Here is a 22,342-nt window from a genome sequence, read left to right as displayed (position 1 = left end):
TTTGTTGCCGCGGAGGGCTTTAATGAGAAGGACCTTTGACTGAGAGATGACACAAGGGGGTCACAAATATTTCTACCTTTTTGTGTGACAGGTTCTGATGGAAGCGTTTGACACCTGGAACATTACGTTTTGATCTTGGTAGAATAAATTATTAGTTTCATACTGCATGTTTCATTCCAGCAACGCACTCTAATTTTTTGCAAGGAGGCTTGAATGCCTTCTGAAAATGGAAGACAATGAACACTCTGTATGAAATGTCTTTTTTAGGACAATGAGCCTTTTGGGCTTTAGAGAGAGATGAAGACAAACTGTTGATGACAGTCCCCAATTCCCAAGATCTAGAATAAATGTTTTCCTCTTTTTTTGGTCCAGAAAAGAACTCTATCCATCACGTTTTAGGAGCACTCTCACACACACACAAAAAAAGGTGTGCTTTTATTTCCAGGTCTGGTTGTAGTTCATTTGGATGAAAGGCACCTAGATTAGGGCTTTTTAAGGTTAAACTCAGTTAATGTGATTCAGCTGCCTCTTTAATGTTCATAGCGGTTTTGTAAAGCGACAGACATCTTGGCGCAATCAGCGAGCGTAGCAAACATCAGACAAGAAAAAACTGGTTAAAAAATCGATTGAAATTCCTTCGATGTGGCATTGTCTCACTCACTTGAAAAATCGAATGAAGAAAGAGCTGTGGTAAATTGCTCTTTGAATGTGGCTGCTGAAACCAATACTGTTTTCTTTGCTTTGCTAATTATTAATTACCCATCTCCATGCATATGTGTTTATTCCTAATTGTATTTGATGGATGAGTGGCAGCTTTGACACCTCATTAGACCAGATTAATTGAACGACACAATATTTATGTCTCGGCAATGACCAGTTATCCTACCATCTATCATTGAGATGATCTCGCTGATTGAAAACCACTGGTCCGTGTAATCCTAATTATTTGGAATTAGAAAAGAATTTATAGCTTCTTGTGGCGTTTTTCTGTGATGACGGCAAATTGGAAACATTAAATGCATAACGAGGGAGAAAATGAGAGGAAGACACAATCATGGAATTAATGGGGGTGAATGTCGGAGAGGGGGGAAGGGCGCAGGAAACAAACGAGGTGCATGCCCGGTACAGTAGACCCAGCACAGCACAGTCATAGACACAGACGGTCATGTTTTCTCTAGATTCTGGCACAACATTTGTCTCTTTCTCGTAATTCTAAAAGCGAATGCCCACAGGATGCCTATTTAGAAGAGGGCTTTTCTTTTTTTCACATTTACCTAAACCTGTATATTCTCCAACTCCCCATCCACTCACTTCCAAACATGCTCCTCTGCAGAACATCTCGATCCATATTCTTGTCTTTTATTAAAAAGTTGGCTGAGTACTCGAAAAAAACATTTCTACTGAACTTCATATAACCCTCCTCTAACTTCTGCAAAGCTTTGCCCCTCATGGGAGGAGCACAAACTAAAATCCAGCATTTGAGCTCACAGAGAAGCAACAAGGCCCAGAAGAGTGGAGCTTTTACTATCATACAGTATAGGAAAGCCTCAAGGAACAGACTTTTTTCCCAGGTAGGGAGAACTTCCTCAAGCTTATTTTTCCAACTTTTCAAGTTTCTAACACCATTAGCCGGCTCCCTTGTGGTCTTGAAAGCGGTAGGGCTGATTGAATTAAGCTGTTTCCTGCTTTGAGACATTTTGACAAGCTTTCTTACACACAGAAGAAGTCAGTCGTTGCTAGGGCTACACAAACCACCATACCAATATGCTTGTGCGGCAATCGCACACAAACGCCTGCATATGGATGCGCACATACAGCACACATCAAGGCGCGCACACGTGTACAAACACAAACTGAATCTGACAAACTATCTGTAGAAAATCTGCTGACCAGAAACACTCAATAGGATATAGAGCAAAGGCGTTCTTAGAAGCCGCTCTATAATGCCATTTACACCATAGTATTTTAATCAATTTAACTGGCCTTTTTAGATATACTTGGCTCTTTCTGCTTTTAAAAATAGGACAAATGGTCTTTTGGAATCAACTGGGGAGAAGTTTAATCTCATTGAATGGAGCCAAAGCCAGACGTTTAGCTCCACAGTATAGAATACAAGATTATACCAGCCTGATATAGCCCTTCCACCACCCGTTTATTTTTATCCTCTATTAAGGCAGCGATATCCTTAAAGGCTGCCAAAATTATCCTGTAAAAATGCTGACTGGGAAATATGAAAGGTTCCAGGCGGTTCTAGTAAGCAATCTGCGCGCATGGTGGAGCAATGTGACTGCTGTGCTTGCTATACCAACAGGGGTGACCCCAGTTGGATGGAGAGGTGAGACTAAATGAAAGTCATCCCTGGATCTTAGGGGAGCCAAGTCTGGAATACCAAGCCTCTCTTCAAAATGAGATTTACTGCCAACGGATGCCGCTTTACATAAATGTTTGTTTTTAGTATTATATTCATCAGCAGTGTGTAAACAGGGACTGCAACTCCTGCAGTTTCAAAAACCCACCGCACCTCACTTCTCATATACGACTCGGCTTGACGCTTTCAAGTGTGTGTGTGTGTGTGTGTGGTCAGTGGCTATTTAAATCACACACTGAAATAATAAGATGATTCACGCTCAGATGACTTGTTTCACAGGATACACCGCCGACGCTCTGTACTTTTTGTCGATCCTCTCGTCCGTGGAGATAATTTATACAGAAGCAGCCTGTTTTATCGAGGGATTTGGACAAGCAAAGAGGATAATTTCCTTATCAAACACGCTTTAAGTCATTTGAAACAGAAAGTTTTGTACTAAGTTAAGCGCTCCTCAGAGTGAAGCCGGTAATTGAAGAGTTATTATTGCCCTGTGGGTGTTCTGGGACGTTGAAGTCGGTATGAGCGCAACCGGCGGATTCGTGACACGAATTCAATAAATATACAATTTTTTCCTTTTATTACAAAGATCAGTGTATCTACACATATAAATGTGGGGGTATATTTGGTTTTGTTTTCTTTTGAAACTTTATTAAACACAAGCTAACTGTTGCGTATTCATTTTTCTCCGTCAAAATATGCTTTAATATTCAAACCTTTAAATTCTTTTAGATAAAAAGCCTTACGTTTCGTATAATCCGTCTGTTTGTCCAACAAGCGCGGCCGTCTAAAGTTACCCACTTCTCTCGGCGCTAGCTGTTTTACCTGCAGGGTCTGAACACAGCAAGGCTTGCTACGTACGCATAAGCGTCATAAAGCAGTAAAAAGCTGACACCACGAGGGCCGTTTTTGCCAGCTGCCTTATTGGAATGAACTTGAGAGGAATGTATTGATCCCATTTCTGGATGGCAATGACACAACCTGGCTTTGCTTTTAGAGGTGACTCCATCCGGACCCTCTTGTGTTATGCAGGTGATGTAGACGAGTCGCAGAGGATTCGACTGGTGTCAAGGAGCTGTTTAAAATTACAGCATGGTGGTGCAATTGATTTTGTTTATATTTGATGTGATTAGACGCGGTGGAGACCATTTGCTGTTGCTGGAATCACAATCATGGCGTATGTGTAACGCAGGTTAGAAAAATGTCCTCAGGATAATGTATGCCATTTGGCGATTGCATTTAGCTAAAGTGTCTTATCATGATTGAACACATTTTAATAATGAACGCAGCAGTAAGAACAACCATGATAGTATTTGTGCCGTGATACATGACTGCACCAATGCAAGTGGACAATAATTTAAGAGTTTGTTAAAAGAATTTCTTTTAAATTATTTCTCTAATAAGTGTATAAATTATTATTTATTTATTATTATTATTATTATACATTTACCCACAAGACAAACGTTACACAAAATAGAAACTGGAAGCTGGAAAATGAGCAACATTTTTGGATGTCTCTTCCTGTCACTGATATCATTGATATCAAACATCATACCACTATGATAATAAATGATCAAGTGAATTGACCACATGGATATTTCACATAATGAAGCGGAATCAATGCTAGAGATCCCAGCATACATTTCTTTCCCTCATTGTGTGAGTCCAGCTCTCTCAATCAAGATATCCGAGTCCTGCTACGAGTCCCTGATTAACACAACCGCTCGTGTAGTTGTGTTTTAACCGTCCTCAGTTAAATGAGAAATTAAGAGGCAAGAGATAGGGGCTAATAGCATTTATTAACCCAGCGTGAACGGGCAGCGGGGCGACCACGGTCCTCCTCCAGCCCTGTCTAGTCCTGGTGGCTCAGCCAGCGAGGCCCAGAAAGGGGAGTGGAACATAATAAAAAACAACAAATGCACCCAGCTGATTAATGCAGCCCTGTGGCTATTGTAATTATCCCTCTCCACACTCCTCCAGCAGACGAGCCAAACAAGTGTGTGGCACCGAGAGGGAAATGTGCAAATGACGGATCTGTGGGATTCAGAGTCGGTTTAGTGCTTTGTGTTAGTAGTTGGATAAAGACACATTTTTGGTCGATTTGGGTCAGTCTGGAGGTGGAGTTGAAGCTTTAACACTTCCATTTTACAAGTCTATAGTATTTTGTCCTGATTTGTGACGTCTGTGTGAGATATTTCATGCTTTGAAGGTGAGGAGGTCAAACTCTGTACGTGTTTAAGCAGATGAAAATATAATTTAAATCTTTAAATATATATTTAACTTTATTTATGGATCAACAATGATGTAATATGTTGCCAGGACATAAAACATGTCACATAAACAATAGCATCTTTAGCTAGAACTACAAAAGGCAGATACACTTTAAATAACCTAAATTCAAATTCTTGCCAGCTTGATGTTTTATATAACATTTCTAGATTGCTACACAAAGATACACATAGAAACATTATCTTAACTCTTAACATCTTAATTTGAACCATGGTTTTGTTTATCCCATAGAGAAGGAGTTGTGCACCTAGTTTCTTCATATAAAATTGTTTTTACTAACATGACTATCCCAAGCCAATAATAATATTTCATTTTGGTTTGTGGGCCTTTATGGTGAGAACTGCTTCTCCACACTATTTATTTTAATGACTTAAGGAGAGACTCTTTAAATGTTAAATGAAAAACAGTTTTGAACTGATTTGAGATTAGACTCATTAGATCAATTCACAACAAACATTTAAACCTTTAAATTATCATTTTAAGACAAAAAAAACATAACTGACTAAATATCTTTGAAAGAAAATAATGATTTTGTGTTGTTGTTCCTTTCCTTTGTATTGTGTGTTTTGTTATCTATCAAAGAAGCACATGGTCATGTGATGGGCAGTGGCATCTATTTGAGTGATGATGTGAAATATGAATTACTCTTCAGTCAGTCAGACACGGGGAAGAATCTAGTTTTTAATAAACTGTTTGTTAAATATGCTGATGCAGAAACAATTCAGTTCAGTCTCAGAGTTTAGCATCAGAAGTTACTGCACACGATTAGGAAGCAGTACACGGTGAGCTTCCCGCTGAGCCACCGGGCTGCACGAGGTACACTGTGTGTTTGGAGAGGTCATAAGGTCAGACATAAAAGACCAGTTTGCTCATGAATCAGGAATTTAATTACATACAGCCAGTGTGACAGGGATGTTGTGTTCCTCAACTCAACATGTAATTACTATTTATTGACAGATAACGATTGGTTCTCTTTTTTTTTTTCACTTTCCAGAAACAAGCTGCTGATTGCACCGACAGTTAAATCTCAGAGTTTCCAATCTGCTTTTAGAAACGTTCCCGTCAAGTACGATTCAGGTTTTATGTGTTCTTTGTTCATGTGTGCACACATTTTCAGCTGTGCATACTGTATAAGCCTAAATTTTCACTCCAAAAATAAACCCAACCCTACTTTTTCTGTCCATCTGTTCTCTGTTAAGTTACCGGCCTTATTCCAGCATTCAGAGGCAGCAGATATAAGGATTACATCACCGAGAATGAAGAAGCAAAACTATGATGAAAACGTAAACTGCTGCCTTTAAGTGCACAGTCTAGATCCCAGACTTAAAGAGCTAAAATCTCAAATACAGAGATTTGGATTACTGTTTCTTCCTTTGCCGATAGCGTTATTGTGGGATTACATATTGTGCGGTCAATAGATTTCCTGTCAGATGTCGTGAAGCCAGGTGTCCCCCTCGCCGTGTAAGCTGGCTGGCTCAGAAGGGAGGGAGGCAGATGAGGCTTGGACTTACAATATGGCCCAAACATCAGAAACATAAACAAACATAAGAATGGAGCTGCAAAATGAAGTGCAGTGAATCTTTAATAAGGAATAGACTGAAATAAAAAACCACCCTGATAGATGAGAATGTCAATTTTGATTATGTTTCTCCAGTTTAACAAAAAAGTGCAATAAAATGTCTGAATAGCTGAGATGTTTTTACATGCACTCTAAATTTAGCATATCTTTTTTTTTTTTTAAAACAGACATTTACTTTTTTATTTAATTAACTTCTCCAGTATTCAGAACCAAGCCAGCCTTCTCTTTCTGCCTCATTAAAAACATAAACATATCTCCTCTATTGATTATGTCTGGATGTCTTAATCAGATCAGTGGGAATATCCTGGTTTTCCTCCTGCAGGAAAGTACATTAAATGCCAAAATATTGATCAAAAATTTAATTGAGAATGCACAGCTCCTTTATTAAAGCCAATCGCCCCTTTGCTCCTGTGACTTTGATTTGGGCTGACATGAAAAGAAAACGTTCAAATGTATAATTCCTTTTTATTTAAAAGACTGTTGGGAAACAGAGTCTGTCCCGAGGCTTCTGGCGACACAGCAACGCTGTGATCAATAAGAGCGTGTGATGGGTTTTGCATCGATCAGGAAAATGTGGGTTGATGAAGTGGGTTGGAGGGGGCAGTGCGGGCGGGTGGTGGTGGGGTTGGGGGGGCAGCTTTGGGTTTCCTCTGATGGCTGCCATATTACACAGACGTGGTAAAGATCCACTCAAACTTGTCTGTCATCGTCATCGTTATCATTCCTGCCGAGGTCATTATCACTCTCCGTTTCTTACATCCTCTGCCTCTTTCGGGATTGGCAGATCCCCTCTCTTTGCAGTGTGGTTGGTGAGAAGCAGCTGCCATTACTTTAAAGGAGAGGCCCGGCTGTGGAAAGCCAGATCTATCATGGGGAGGATAAAAGACTAAAGGGAACAGTTTAGCTCCATAATCTGGCACTGAGCCTTTTTAAAGCACAGTAAACAGACTGTTTAAATCGCCTTCGGTGAACGTGCTGCTTGTAAGAATGACTACTGTTCACTTCAGTTCACTTCTGCGGGTGTAAACACAAACTTTGACTCCTCATCCATTTATCTGTCTCTGTCTCTTAAAGGAGATCTGCCTGTGTCTCTGTGTTTTGCAGCGCTCCCTTGTGAATGACTGGACACCGACTGGTTGTCCAATAGTCCGTCCCATCTCAGTAATCTTCCGTCCCCATTGGTTGCACTCAGGACAGCCTTCCTGAAAGTGTCCAATAGCAGCTGCTCCATATGCACCAAACCACTCCTCTCTGCTCTTAAAGAGCCCCCATGTCTTCAATGGAGACTCAATCCCCTCACTGACTTACTCAGCCTGAGTGCGCTCTCACCACTGCTGCTCTCCATCCATCCGTCTCTATCTTCTATTCTCTTTCTCTCTCCATCACTCCCCTGATCTTAATTCTTTCTGCTCTTCTTTGCACTTACTTCCTGTTTCCTCTCTTCATCTCTTACCTCAGGTTCTTCCTCCTCTCTCCTCTTTCTATAACACCACCACTCTTCTTCTTCCTCTCTCTCTCTTTCTCTCTCTCCACACGTACTCCTGAGCCTGAGTGTGCAGCACCTGTGCAGACTGGAGTTTGTCGGGCCGAGGCAGAAGGTTTTTTTTTTTCATTTATTTTTGTGTGTGTGTGTTGAACAGGGGAGGGAGGGGAGACAACACCCAGGAACACCTAACCAACATTTTATCAAGATATGTGGAGACTTAGGAACTGATCTCCTCCTCCAGCTTTTCCCCAGCTGTTTGTTTATCTGTTTTTTTTATTGCAACACCTGGAATGCTTAACGTGGACTGATGGATGTTTCCGAACTGTGCATCCCTGACCCTCTCTGCTACCACAACCAGTAGGTGCATCTTTTTTTTCCACATCTTTTCCCGCTTCGTTGTTTATTTTTCATCTCAACTGTTGTTCCCATTTTAGGTGACAGAATTTCATTTACTTCTTTACGTGTTTTGTGTCATAAAGGAGGAAAAATCACAAGGGGAAATCTGTGTTTTAAATCATTTGTGAACAACATAACATGCATAAAGTGAACTATTTCTATGGGAGCTATGGAGTTCCTCAGCTCCACCTCCCCGTGTACGGGACAACAGAGCTCAGTAGTGTCAGTGAGGCTGCAGTAGCGAAGCCCGCAGGGAGTCTGGGTCGGACGGTTGCCCTACAGCTGTCTAGCTCTGCATCAGGATCCAGGGTTTAACCTCAACCACAGGGAAGAGCCAGAGGCAGACTAATCCAGACGATATCCAGACAACTGTGCTCTGGCAGCAGCCGGTGTCCGGCGATGTCCCAGGGAAAGAAAACTGTGACTGTACTATCGCCCAGTCTGTGTGTGAGTGTGTTCTTGAGAGGCACATAAGACATTCGACTGTCTGCCTGTGTTTGGTTATCACTTACATCTGTTTTGTTACTTCATTTGGGTTTAACATTCAAGTGTAGGTTGTTTTACGGTATCTCAGGGAAATTAGAATTCAAAGAAACTCAAAAGAAGCATGAGTCATTTGTATTTCATTACCAGACTCCTCGCATGCCTGGAACGACGCTCCTCTTTGGACCGAGTAAGACGAGGAGATCCTTTACTGGGATCCTTAATGTTAAGCTGTAGATGGGATTGGAAAGGTTTAACCTGTTTAGCACTTTTTACAGGACTGTGATTAGGAATATTTAAGTCTGCAACCCCTTCTACGAACAACGAAGAAGCATCCTCTGTCATATTAGACTAATTCTAATTTAGTGTAATCTATAACTGCACCGGAGGCTCGAGATAAATACAAGCAGAAAAAAAAGTAAAGTAACAAAAGTTTGTTTAGAAAGAGAAATGATAAAGCAGTTTACACTCAAAAGTTAGTACTTTATTTAGAAGGGATTAATAACAATTATTCAAAAGTTGTTGTGGATTTCACACACGTTACATCAAGCTGCATTAGAAATGTACACCTTGTTAATTTTTATGTTGTATTTTAGATTTGACTCAAGTCACAAATGTGTCATTGAGCTTTTCAGTCAAACAGAGTCAGAGTGACAACGCTGATAGTTCAAATTGTTTCAGTGAAAAGTGCAGCACACATCATGTCAGGATGGACTTTAATTTAATAAGTACTAATTTCTCTTTGACCGTTTCGAAATTGTTTGAGGAGTTTAATGTTCAACCACAAGTGTTTAGAGAATTTGTTGTGATAGCTCACAAAAAAGTAGCAGACCTCGGTTTCATTTCTTTTTTATGTGTTTAAATATATCCGTCTCATGTGCTGTCTTTTGGGGCTTTGACATTCAATATTGCAATTCCTGTGCAGATTGCAGTACAATCCTGTGCTCTTCTTTTTCGCACAATCATCAATTTCCAGAATCTGTAAACCTGCATTCAGTACACGTCCATTAAATTCAAACTGTGGCTTAAAGTTATTATATATATTTTTTATGATATGTTAAAAATCATTTCAAGCCACATTGAAATTATACAGAAGACAAAGGCAACAATGCGACGCTATTAACCTGTGGTGACCCTGAGCCAGGTCTAAGTGTGTGTGTGTGTGTGTGTGTGTGTGTGTGTGTGTGTGTGTGTATGTGTTTGTGTTGCTATGTTTGCGGTGCTGTATGTTTGTGTACACCTGGATGCACACAATAATATGCATGTGTATTTTGGTGAGTCTGGAGCTGTTTACGTGAATGTATGCGTGTACATAATGTAAATGTATGCATACTGTAGGCACTTTTTATGACTCACCTAAAATTCACAACTCGACGTTTTTGTACTATAACTGTGCTCCTTCTGGGATTAATGCCGCGTCTGAGTTTGTTTAACTTGCTACAGTATGTTGATCATATATTATTTAAAGAGAGCAAACCATGTCAAAGCTTTTAAATAAACCAGCATGTCATTAGTACAAACTGTAGGTAACTTGCACAGTCTATTTAACAAAAGAGCATCGTAACTTCTCCAACATGTGATATCTTTATGTATAAAAACGATGCTGTCATACAGTCTGCCACCTGGAAGTAATTATAGTTCCTCTTATACTTGCATACTGTAAATCTGTGGTTTTAGTGTCACATAAAGCTGTGCTTAGTTAACTTTGTCTTCAGGGAATGCTATTAATAATCCCCTGGTTTGGCCCTATGACCAACCTTTTGGCCCGAGGTGAGAGGTTCTGCAACTGTAGTGTCCAACTCTCACGACACGTCTCATCTGAAGAGGCGGATTCAGATTAAGATTGTTCTCCTACCAACAACTACTATAATCTTATCAGGCATCTTACATAATTGCAAAAAATTATTAACAAATATAAATACACATACTGAATATACTGAATATCAAGGATGAATGGAAAATGGACACAAGCCACCAGCCAAAAGCTGATAAAATATGAAAGCGGGTAGTCGATTTTAGACACAAAATTATGATTTATTGTTGAGTGGCTGCTATATTTGACCATTTATCTGTCAGGTGCTGCTACATGTTTACATTTTAAAGTTAATTTTCCACCTGCATGAAGTGTACATGTTTACATTTTAAAGTTAATTTTCCACCTGCATGAAGTGTTTTTTCAGCGGAAAAATAAATAAATGTAAAATTTAATTGTACATACACGTAAATACCATAATATATATTAGACGTTTTGGTGTTTGGAATTTATGTTTTAATCTTAAAATAAAATATCCACACATGTTTGTTTTCGTGTTTTTAGAACCAAATTTGAAACCAAAAACCTTAAAACCTGCAATTATAAGTGTGAATTAAAGAGGAAATTAAACTGTATATTCATCATTTGGAATTCTGGGGTGAGGAAAATAAAAAATAAAAATTCAGAGTAGACACTTTTTTTTTTCAGAAAATTCTAAAATGTTCTATCTTAATTATAAAAACATAGACACACGATTTTCCTCTTCTTCGAATGTTTAACAAGAAATTGCTGATTTCAAGATGATCAATCCTGTCTCTGTGATTTCAATATCATTAACCGTGGCAGTTTTGACAACCGCATCATTTACACTCAAAGTCAAAATGTTGTTATCGTTCAGTTTACTCTAATAAATCAGATCCATTTTCTTGCGTTCCACCTGCTGTCCTCATAGGTGCCCTTCACAGGCAAACCAACCAGGAATGCATAAACGCAAGTGGTCAAATGTATGCACACACACACACACACACACACACACACACACACACACACACACACACACATTCATGGACACAAACACACACATGTGCGCGCACATACGGATGAGACCAAAGAATCACACACTGACCTGGGGTCTAATTTTAGCGGTGCCATATCATGGAAACACCTGACTGTGTCTGTTAAGAGAAACTTATCATCTTATCATGCCTTGCATCTGCATTTATTACACGAGTTGTATACATGCTCATGTTGTGTTGTGAGAAACAACTGTAGTCTTGTTAATAACCAAATAAACAGATAAAAAACAATCATAATCATAATTATGCATCATAATCAAGAGAGAACACAAAAAGCTACACTGCAAACTTAATTAATTTTAGTGTTTTTTTTCTCATATGAGAATATATTTTTATAAATACAGTATAATATTATTTCCTGGAGTTGCTTCCTGACGTGCACTGTAAAGAGTTTTTTTTTTAAGTGGAAGTTGCCATGATATTAAACAGCACAGTGAAATGTCGTGGTGGTAATTTAAAGTGTGTCTACCACATGAAATATTTTGACACAGAGATTAATGAGATGATATTTGATATGTGGGGAATAATAAATTTGGGTGTTCTTTTCAAATTCAAACAGAGTTTTCCAACGTTTAAGCGTTGTGCTGTGAAGCCCAGCGTCTTACAATCTGCTTGATCACTCCAGTGAGTGGACAAAGTTGGCTGCTTGCAGCACACCTTTCTGCGCTGCATGGAAAGCATTATCACTGCACTTTAAGTAACAGGGTCACGATTGTTTTTGTGCCAAATGGATGGAAATGATTAAAACGTCGTGCCGTGGGTGTGATGTGTCCCATTTTTAAAAGTTGTGATAGTTGGCTGATGGAGAGCCAAGCAGACCTACGAGTCCACTGACGGATGGAGAGAGCAGGTGGTGGGAGAGTGCTGTGCTCCCTCCAACTTTTCTTTTACCAGCAGCAGAGTTTTCATGAGGAACCTCAAGGAAAAAATGACCAGAGATAAAAACAATTCAAAACACTGCTGTATTTCCTCATAACACAAGTGTTCAGACTGACGTGTGTATTAATGGCGATAGCTGCTGCATAAGAGGGTACAGCCCAGCTCTTTGGTAGAGTGGTGCTATGTGACGGCATGGAGGGAGAAATAACTTCATTACATGTCATGACCCCCTCTTGATATAGATATATCCTTTAGGCAGCCTGTCAAGGACTCTGTATTCATCAGGATGTAGATGGACGCTTTTTTTTCCAGCAGCAGCAGCTATTCAATCAAAACATGAATGTGGCTTTCGTGTGCTCTGAATTCAAGAAGCAAGAGAGGACTTCTTAGAATGAGTTTGTTTTATTGATCAAATGAAATTAACACAGAGAGCGAGAGGGAGAGAGAGAGTGAAGGAAGCAGTGCGTCTAATCATGGAGTGTGGGTCAGCCAGCATGTTTAATTTAATGGGCCTCATCGTAGCTTCACGAGGTCTCACATTGTGAACTTAATTCCTCTTCACCACGTTAATTTGCATTGTGTCAATTGACCGGAGCGCTTACTGTATCAGCTTGAGTCTCACTTGAAATTCAGCCCATGCCCTAATACCATTAGGCAAATGCAAAGTTGTGTCATTTACACATTTGGAGGAAAAAAAGAAGGGAGAGAGGAAGAGAGAGAGAGAGAGGGACGGAGGGACAGAGAGAAAAGCCAATTTGCGCCGGACAAGACTCGCTTGTGATTATCAGTGGATGTTATTACTGTGGAGAAGCAGACGTTTGAAGGTTATGTTTCTGGGCAGTAATTGAAATGCAAAATAACATTAGGATCGATGGCCATCTCTGTTTATTTATGAAATCAATATCGTAACTGTCCCTCATGAGTCCCCCTCTGATTCCCAATGACGGCTTAAGTCTCTGCTCGTTTATTCTTTCTCCCCCATAACCTCCTTCTTCTGTCTCTTTTTAAAAGGCAGTTAGGGGTGTGTTTGACTTTGCAGGGAGAGCAATTTCCTGGAGGTGGTGGACGTGTATGTAGATGGGGGTTGATACTCCAGGTAAGGAGACATCATCCATGTGGGAAATCTATGCAATCTCTCCTCGTGGCAGTGACATTGAAGAGGCCATATGCTGGAAGTTCTGTCTACGAGCATGTGTGTGTGCGTGCGTGCATGTGTGTTGGAGACACACAGAAGCAGAAACAAGGTATATTTATACTGCCATGCAGTATAAACGTAGTACCAGGACATACTTTCTCAGTCGAGAGTTGTAGCTTTAAAGATTTTGTAAGAAAGAAAAATTATATTTCGCCGTCTTCAAAACAAACAGTAGCCATCAGATTGATTCTCCGCCTTGGGGACACGAGTCTGTGACAAATATTCGAAGTCCCACTTACTTATTCGCAGAGCTTTTAACCAAATCGCATGGCCTTCTTCAGCTTTGGAACTTAGCAAAGCAAGTGAATACAAACTTCGGTTTTATTAGAGCTAAAACAATTTGTCAGTTAATCGATTAACGGAAGATTAACGGCAACAATGTCTCTGTTCAGTGGTGGTTTTCGTAGTCTTCTGTGACAGAAAATATCTCTATCCCTAGCAAGATATATGTAGACGACAAACGATCAATTAAGAATTAATCTGCAGATAATGAACATAAATAAGTTGCAGCCCTAAATTAGATTTTTCTGGATGGAAAATTGGTCATGCAGCAAAGTGAATCATGCACACATAATTGAACATATAAAACCGAAAATACATACACAGGTGAAGAGACAGGAAGAAGTATGACAATATGTAAATTAGACAAGGAATAATATATTTTTTAAAACAGTATCGTCTGTCCAGCCAAGCCTAAATCTCGTCTTGAGAAGTTTGAGTGAGGTAAACTACCCCACAGTTTGGAGGCAAAGACAGCAAATAAATCCACTAGACACTGACTCACCGAACAAGGAAACTAAAGATCTTTTATGGACACAACAATGCAAAAATGTAGCGCTTGATAGATGGGAACCAGAATTTTCTTTATAATTTAGTTTATGGTTGAGAGGCTGTGATTTAGGTGCATTTATCTGAAGGTTTGAGCAGACGACGAACACGTTCACAGCTTGCGGATTTAAAAAAACAGTTTCTGTGGCACGTTAAAACGTGCTTTAAAATGTATTTTGACTAATGTCTTTTCTCGACTTCATTATTCGCAGCAGCGTCTGATGAATCATGCATTTAAATATACGTACACACATTTTTTATTTTTTTTGATGACCTTCATTTGTGCCAAACGCTGTCACGCGCATGTTGTTGTTACTACTTAACACTTGGGCGACACACGGTATCCCATTTTCCCGTTCGCATGACCATTCATTTCCCAGACACCTCGGCCGCGGACTAACAGCGTAATCTATGTGTCAGGCAGGAAGGGGCACTCAGTTTAAAGCTGATAGAGTTTGCCCCAAACAAGGACAGCCTATCATAGAAAGATTAATGAACTAATTTCATGCATGGCTCCTTGCCTCTGTCCTTCTGCGCTTCCATGTTCAACTGTGTGTTCAGCACCATGATTTACGCTGTGTTCCTTGCTACAAGCTTAACCCAAGCTTAACAATAATATTTCCCCTCAGTGGGAAAATAGATAGTAAAATATGGAGAATCAGATTTTTAACCCTTCTCACATCGAGGATGAGGTCATTGTGCAGAACTGTTTTGAATACGTATAATATAAGGGGTTTCTTTGGGGGGGTTGACTGCTGGTAAAAAAATTATTGTGCAGAATTTTGGAGGCTGGAAAACATATTTCATGGTTTGGAGAAGAGGTGGATGGATTCAGGATTTATGTAGGGAAGCAGGGGATCTGCAACACTGCCAGCATTAGGAGGCATGCCAAAATACACACACACACACACGTACGCATGCACGCACGCACACAGAAACATGTGAGATTTTAAGCTGCTCTGGTGGGACATTTTCACACTCGTCACACTTTGGCTCCAAAATAAAATAAATAAAAATGATTTTTTTTTTTTTTTAAACAAAAACTGGTCACCGAGTGTGTACGGCAGGTCAGGTCGGTCGTGTTAAAAAAATTTTGGACGGTCGTGTCTACACACTTTGTTTCTTTCGGTGTGGTGAGCAGAGTGAAACCTGTGTGGCTGCTGCTCCGAGGTGTCCATTGTGAGACCGTCTGGGCCTGTAAGAAACAGCAGAGTAGAGAAGGCAGGTGACCTTCACGTCTGTCTGATGAGTCTTGCTTGTCTGCTCAGTTTGTACCATTTTTCTGCGCGGCGGAGCAAACACTACCCCATTAGATATTAGGTGCAATGCGTTTGTGCGTGTTTCACTTTGTGTGTGTGTGTGTGTGTGTGTGTGTGTGTGTTGCCTAGGGAAGCGGGGCAGGTTGAGGAGAGTCAGGCTGCGCTTAGAAAACTCTGTCTCTTTATAATAAGAGGGGGAAACCAAATTATGAAACTATGAAGCTATTTCTGTCTGCGCGAATTGGTGGCTCGTGCCATTATTTCATTTCGACAGATTTGAAAGGACCCATTAGAAATTTCCATTAAACCTAACAAAAAAACATCTCCCCAGCGTTACTGTGTGCTAAGTGTGGAATGAACTACTTTTTACATATGCCACAATGTACTATTCCTTAGGGAATCCCCCTATCTGGCTGCGATGATGTATTAACTGTTACCACGCCGCTCTCTCCAATTCCCTCAGATGGGAGAAAATATACTTTCCAATTGACTATAGGTGCATGCTGATTGCTAACAAGATTTAACATGAACCTTGTGAATGTTTTATAAACCGCAACAGCCACACAATGAAGACTTAACATAATGTTGTATCGCTCCATCTCGCACTATGTTAACAGTCCTGACTGATTAAAAATGCATAAGGAATGTCTGGGACCCGTAAGAGGAGGGTTTATTTTTTCTTGCCTCATCTGGAACAGGAAGGAAGCAGAGGATCAATAGATCTGATCTGGGCCCAGGGGTAGGAGGCTATCTCCTCCTCCTCCCTCCACTCGCTACCCGTTCGCAGTTAAAAGGGAGGTTTCATGTTGTCGAGCCCTGATGACTTCATGGCTTTATATAAACACTTATGCAAAGAGGCAGCGGAGGGAAAATACATTCCTAACCACAACACCAAATTCGAAAACAGCAGGGGCAGCCCCCCCAGAAGGCAGCGAAAAGTTCAGAGGAATCTGGTCAGCATTAACTTCCTGTTAGTTTCAGACATTCTTAACATGACTTTCCACTGTTCTCACCCAATATTTAAAACCCACAAGCATGTACGGCTGTAAGATCAGCACCGACTCTGACAGACAGAGCCAGCAGTTCTAACTCAGACCCGGGACTCATTTCATGCTTTGTTTGAGCGGGTATTACTGAAGCGACACAGCACAACAACATACAGAGGCTTTATACTGGTGTTCAGCAAGCAGCAGGAGTAGTGGTTATTTATTGTGTCAGGCCACATTTTTAAATAAAGTACATAACTTCTTACATAAAACTTTACATTGCAAATAAATAACTTTGTATCCTCTTTAAGCTCTACAAATAAAAATCTGCCATGAAAAAGACAACTCAAGTTTTTAAGCAGCACATACAGCGGTGCCAGGAAACTTTTATTTATGATCGCGTCTGATTATACTTGGTAATTATCTGGCAACTGAGATAGATGCTTTCCATCTAAGTCAAGTAAAAATTCAAGTCTAGTCGATTTTATTTATCTCGAGCTCAAAATCACAGATTTGCCTCAAAAGCCTGACAACGAATGATTTTAGCTCCTCGATTCGGATAAAGAGAAACTGCCAAATAGCCATTTAATAACAAGAGCTACAGAGGTGGGATCCCTCATGAAGACGTTAAAGAGATGTGTAACATTTCCCCGTAACTCTGTCTTTTCCCAAATTTATAATATATAAAAAAAATATAAAATTAAATTTGGGAATGGGGAACTTAACCCCAGGTCAGCATCTTTATCTCAGCCTCTCCAAACGCACACCGAAGTCCACCGTAACCCGGCACCGTCCTTTGGCAAACTAACCGGTACTATTGATTGGGTCATGTATTACCCATGATCCTCCATATGCTGAGTGTAACACCTCTCTCCATCCATTAACAGCCTTCTGAAGTTTCATTCATTCATTCATTTACTTCTGGCAGCCGACCAATTGTGGGCATTGTTTGCAAGATGTATGGAGCATCTGTTGACATGGTCGTTAGTTACCATTTTGCCTGAAGGAAATAAGCTACTGTAGTATATCACCTGGCATTCCAACACATAAATGGTTGTGTCTGTAACATAATCTATCAAACTCAGATGAACCCGGCGCGCTCCATCACAGCTGATGAATCTCTTGCAGAGTGATCGGGCGATGATGGAGGAAAGCAACGCTCGGTACATCTTGTCAGGCGTTTTAGTGGTGATAATTTCCTTCATACTGCAGTCTTCTGATGTGTATTTACGCTCATGTAAGGTTCTTTGTGTCTCTAGAAAATCAGCTCTTATTTGCATTTGCGATGTTTCCTTTGTAAATTGTCAAATACTCTGTTTGATTACCAGATTTCTCACTTTTAAATCTTACAGCAGCTCAGTAGTTTTTATTATATTTACTGTACGTTCAGCACCAAAGCTAACTGCAGTTTTCGTCCTGTGTGTGTTTTATCCAGGTTGCTAACCAGAATGCCCTCTGAGGACCGGCACCTAACCTCGAGCTGTGGGTCTTATGTCAAAACCGAGCCTTCCAGTCCGTCCTCCTCGCTAGTAGACACCGGCAGCCACCACAGTCCCAGCGGCAACTCTGACGCCAGCGGCGGCTACATTAACGGCAGCAGTAGACACTCACACACCCTCGACTCCCCGCCAATGTTCAACCCAGGCATGCTCGGCGGTGGTGCCGCCTGCCTACGTCGCTACGAGGAGTGCTCTGGCGTCGTGGCGGACGACTCGCCAATCAAGTGCGAGTACATGCTCAATGCCATTCCCAAGAGGCTGTGCCTGGTGTGTGGCGACATTGCCTCAGGGTACCACTATGGGGTGGCCTCCTGTGAGGCCTGCAAAGCCTTTTTCAAAAGGACGATACAAGGTATTTCACACTTCTTCTTCTTCTTTTACTGGCTCATCTTAGTTGATCTCTAGAATCCGTACGCTTCCAGTTACACCTGAGAATAATATTTTTCCCAGTTGTAATTTGCCAGGCAGTTGAATATGCTGCAAAGAATCCAAGTGTACATACAAACGTGCTATTATTTCCATGATGGTTCCAAATACTTTTCATTAGCTTTACCATGACAGTTGTGATTGCCAGGAAAGCATATTGACCTGATGAGGAGTCGTTGTCTTGTGCTCCGTGTGCGCTGGTATCCGACCTTCTGCACTTATGGGACTATTACAAGGTAGTGATTACAAGAATCTACAGCAGGCATTAGGCCCAGATTGTAAATCTGCTCTGGGTTGTGATGTTTTGATGTGTTTGCATGTGAATCATACGTCTGGCATCGACTCTGCCATGTGTGGGAGCTGTTCCAGAATAATGACTTGGACAGAGACTATGCGGAATATGCAGAATTTTGAATTTTTATCTGCAGGATTTATATCTGTAGACCTGGAGTTAGACAGCAGGTTAGTGAGGCCTTGGCCACATCGAGGCAGGTCAATTTGAAAAAAGAAAATGTTGTCTGTACAAACCCCTCTGGAACGCTCTTTTAATTTTATTTTATTTTATAAAAACCATGGTTAGTTCACTTGGTCTTCAGGGTAAAGCTCTCTGACGCTCTCTGTAATCACTTTTTGTGCTTCCCTGTAGCCCAACACACTTAACAGGTATTATATCTTCCTGTTTCTGCTCTTCTGGAAGTACAAAATAGTGACTTAAATGATAGGGATATGTTTTCAACTCTAACAGTGTTTCTGCTGCTGCTTAAATATTCTTGATAAACTCAGCAGTATGTACTTTTGCTGAAACAGAAATTAATGTCTTCTTATTAATATTGCTGCCAAGCAGACGTTTATGAAAGGCCGACAATCAGATAGCTTAAATAAAAAAAAAATCAAACTATTGTTTCAATCTAATTTTACCAGTTTATGTTCAGTTATTGATCATTTAAAGGCCACACGTGTCTCAATCTGACCAGCAACAGGGAAGGACTGTAAATAGTGCTCATGTGTGACTTTGTGTCATCTTGCACAGATCCCCCCCTCTTCTTCTTCTTTTTCCTCCGCTCGCTCTCCTTCGTGGAGGACAGGCCCATAATGAACCTAATCTGTCCGTCATTCGTCCTGAGCCGCGGGAGTTTCAGTCAATAACAATCAGTGTTGGGTGACTGTAATTAAGAACCAGGCATTTCATTGGGAGAAAGTGGAGAAAGGAGGGTGGGAGGTGTGGATCTGTTCTTTGCCCCCGGGCCCCTCCAGCTCACACCCAAGGGGAGAGGGGGGGGAGATAGGGGCCAATTAGAAGCTCAGGCACGTGTTATCGGGGGCAATAACAGAGGAAGGGGAGAGAGAGAGAGAGACACTGAGGAGTCCTCCAAATATAAGGCAGAGGGACAGGGGACGTGGTCATTCTCTGAAAGGAGAAGCCGCTTTAATGGAATGGTAATCAGGAAGGGGGGTCCCGGCCTCAGTAAACGAGGAGGACAAGGAGAGGTCCGACTTGAGTGGAGATGAGCACGTGGATAATAGCATGGCATAACAATATATCAAAATTTAGAGGGAAAATAAGAGAGGTTAAGGAAGGATATTAGAGTGGTTGAAATGTCCTTTGAGAAATAAAGGTGGACACAAGACCTGATTAACTAAGAGGGTATGCCGACAGTGAGCTTTTAGAGGTAGGCAATTTAAGACTATTGTGGACCCCTAATGCAACCCCCTCCCCTCACACACACACACACACACACACACACACACAATCATGAGCACACAGGTTATTTTTGATCCATTCAGGTATAAAATGTTTCCTTTAATAACAGTGAATGTGACCTTTTCTAAACTGATGAAAATCCTCTGCATTATATATAGATTATATATATATATATATGCCCTGAATTTGTATTATTTTTTTAAATGATTACACAATACGTTCATAAATAAAAGAAAAGGTAAGCGAGAAAAAAATAAGTTTACTTAAAAAAAAAAAAGTCAGCATGAGTACTAAAAGACACTCCTGCGTTCGCTCTCCTCTCTCAGACACGCTGTATTTTTCTCTGCAGTTAGCAGTAAATTGAGATTCCAGGCACTTATGGATCGTCATCGTTTCACTGACAGGTGTACAGGACTGTTGTACGACGGTAAAATGCGATGCGTTACACTGTATGGTTGATGTCCATCACTTCCTCACAGTGTGCTGCAAAATGCAAACAGAAACCAACCAATTGTTGTATTTTACTGTATAAACAGTTTAATATCAGAATTAGTATATAGCACATGCAGTATACAGTTAGTTTGCAGTATAAACTCGGTACATAGCATGCGTCTCTACTCATGAGAACTGCACTGCGCTGTATTTTCCTTCTAACTCCGCTCAGTTTAAAAGACTTTATCCTGAAACCAGCAGCAGCCGCTGCCAACATCCTGGCATGGTGCCCCGGGCCCCTCACTGTGCATGTGACCCTGCTGGCACCATCTATGCCAGGGATCCTGACAAATGTTGGCACCTTCTCCTTGACCAACAGGGGATTGTGTGTGTGTGTGTGTGTGTGTGTGTTGGTGGAGGGCGGCTCTGGCAGATCTGCAACAGACAACACCTGGTTTGCTGTTTTTAGGTACCATTAATACATCTCTGGACTTACGGGACATTGTTTAAACATTCAATCAAGGGATTTGGATACTTGGGAAAGAGGATTTGTCATTGGATTCTTGGGGTCGTGTCAGCTTTTGAAGTGACCGCGTAATGATCCCCACCCCCCCCAAAATAAAAAATGTTAACCGGAACTTGGTGAGAAAAACAGACAGCGGTTACATAGCAGCAGATTCAATATGTCTGCATTTCTGGCTTTTTTTGGACCAGAGTGATTAAATTGCATAGGAAATATTTCCATAGTGAGCCAACAAACCGCCGAGACGGACTTGAATAATACATTGAGCTTTGCTACATGATATGGGAGCCTTAGATTGGCGTGTCTAACAGCAGCTCTTGGTCTTTACTGGAGAACATTATGCAGTGCTCTCGGCTGTGCGTCCATCTCTTAGCCCTTGTGTTGTTGAGGGAGGGCAGCTCTCCCATCATCCTTTAGGTGAAGAAGGATGGGCTGGAAAGGGGTCGCGGTGAGCGTTTGCAGAAAGGACGCACTGCTTTAATGAAGCTAATTTATCTGTGAATCAAAATGGGGGTGGGACTCTAGGGCGGGGAGGTGCTTTTTACATGTCCCATCAAAATGCCACTAAACCCTCCTCTCCTTCAGGAGAGTCACACGGGGTCACCTTGGGACAGGTGTGTGTGTGTGTGTGCGTGTGTGTGTGTGTGTGTGTGTGTGTGTGTGTGTGTGTGTGTGTGTGTGTGTGTGTGTGCGCGCGCACATGCGTGTTGTCTCTTTCACTGGCTTTCTATTCCTGTTGTTGACCGTTTCTGATTTAGTCTCTTTATGCTTCTTAAAGCTAATTGCTCCTAATTACTGATGTGCACCTTTTGTCCTCACAGAATTAATGACAACATGTTTTTTTGTTTTTTTTAAATCTTCTTTAGGGAATATTGAATACAGCTGTCCGGCCACCAATGAATGTGAGATCACCAAGAGGAGACGCAAGTCGTGCCAGGCCTGCCGCTTCATGAAATGTCTTAAAGTTGGCATGCTGAAAGAGGGTAAGTTTATTATCTGGTCTGAAAGAGTCACTCAGATACTTGATTTGTCCATCTTTAAAAATGTTTTAGCAACCATGTGAATGTTGGCAAGAACGATCTGGTTCCAGCTTTTTAAATGTGAAACTGAGAAGCATTTTTCATACATTTATACATGGTACATTTATTGATAATAAATATATATATATTTCTTTATTTGACCAGGA

At 40.9% G+C, this 22,342-nt stretch overlaps 1 protein-coding gene across 8 annotated transcripts in view; it reads left to right on the top strand.

Annotated features, from left to right (window-relative positions):
* The window catches only part of esrrgb (estrogen-related receptor gamma b), an 89,801-nt gene that overhangs the window by 43,239 nt on the left and 24,220 nt on the right, over positions 1-22,342 (top strand). For 6 of the 8 annotated variants that reach the window (XM_027284485.1, XM_027284482.1, XM_027284481.1 and 3 more), the window contains 2 exons: positions 18,010-18,425; positions 22,023-22,139. In XM_027284485.1, the coding sequence (XP_027140286.1) occupies positions 18,023-18,425; positions 22,023-22,139 (520 nt within the window). In that variant the 5' untranslated portion in view covers positions 18,010-18,022. Of the gene's footprint in view, positions 1-7,483; positions 8,077-15,564; positions 15,579-17,209; positions 17,212-18,009; positions 18,426-22,022; positions 22,140-22,342 lie in introns of those variants that run through there. The other 2 variants (XM_027284484.1, XM_027284478.1) reach the window with 2 other exon arrangements.

The sequence above is a fragment of the Larimichthys crocea genome, chromosome XI (assembly GCF_000972845.2).
Source record: "Larimichthys crocea isolate SSNF chromosome XI, L_crocea_2.0, whole genome shotgun sequence".
Lineage (NCBI taxonomy): Eukaryota > Metazoa > Chordata > Actinopteri > Sciaenidae > Larimichthys > Larimichthys crocea.
Note: the sequence above shows the minus strand (reverse complement) of the source record. Positions and strands in the feature narration are given on the sequence as shown.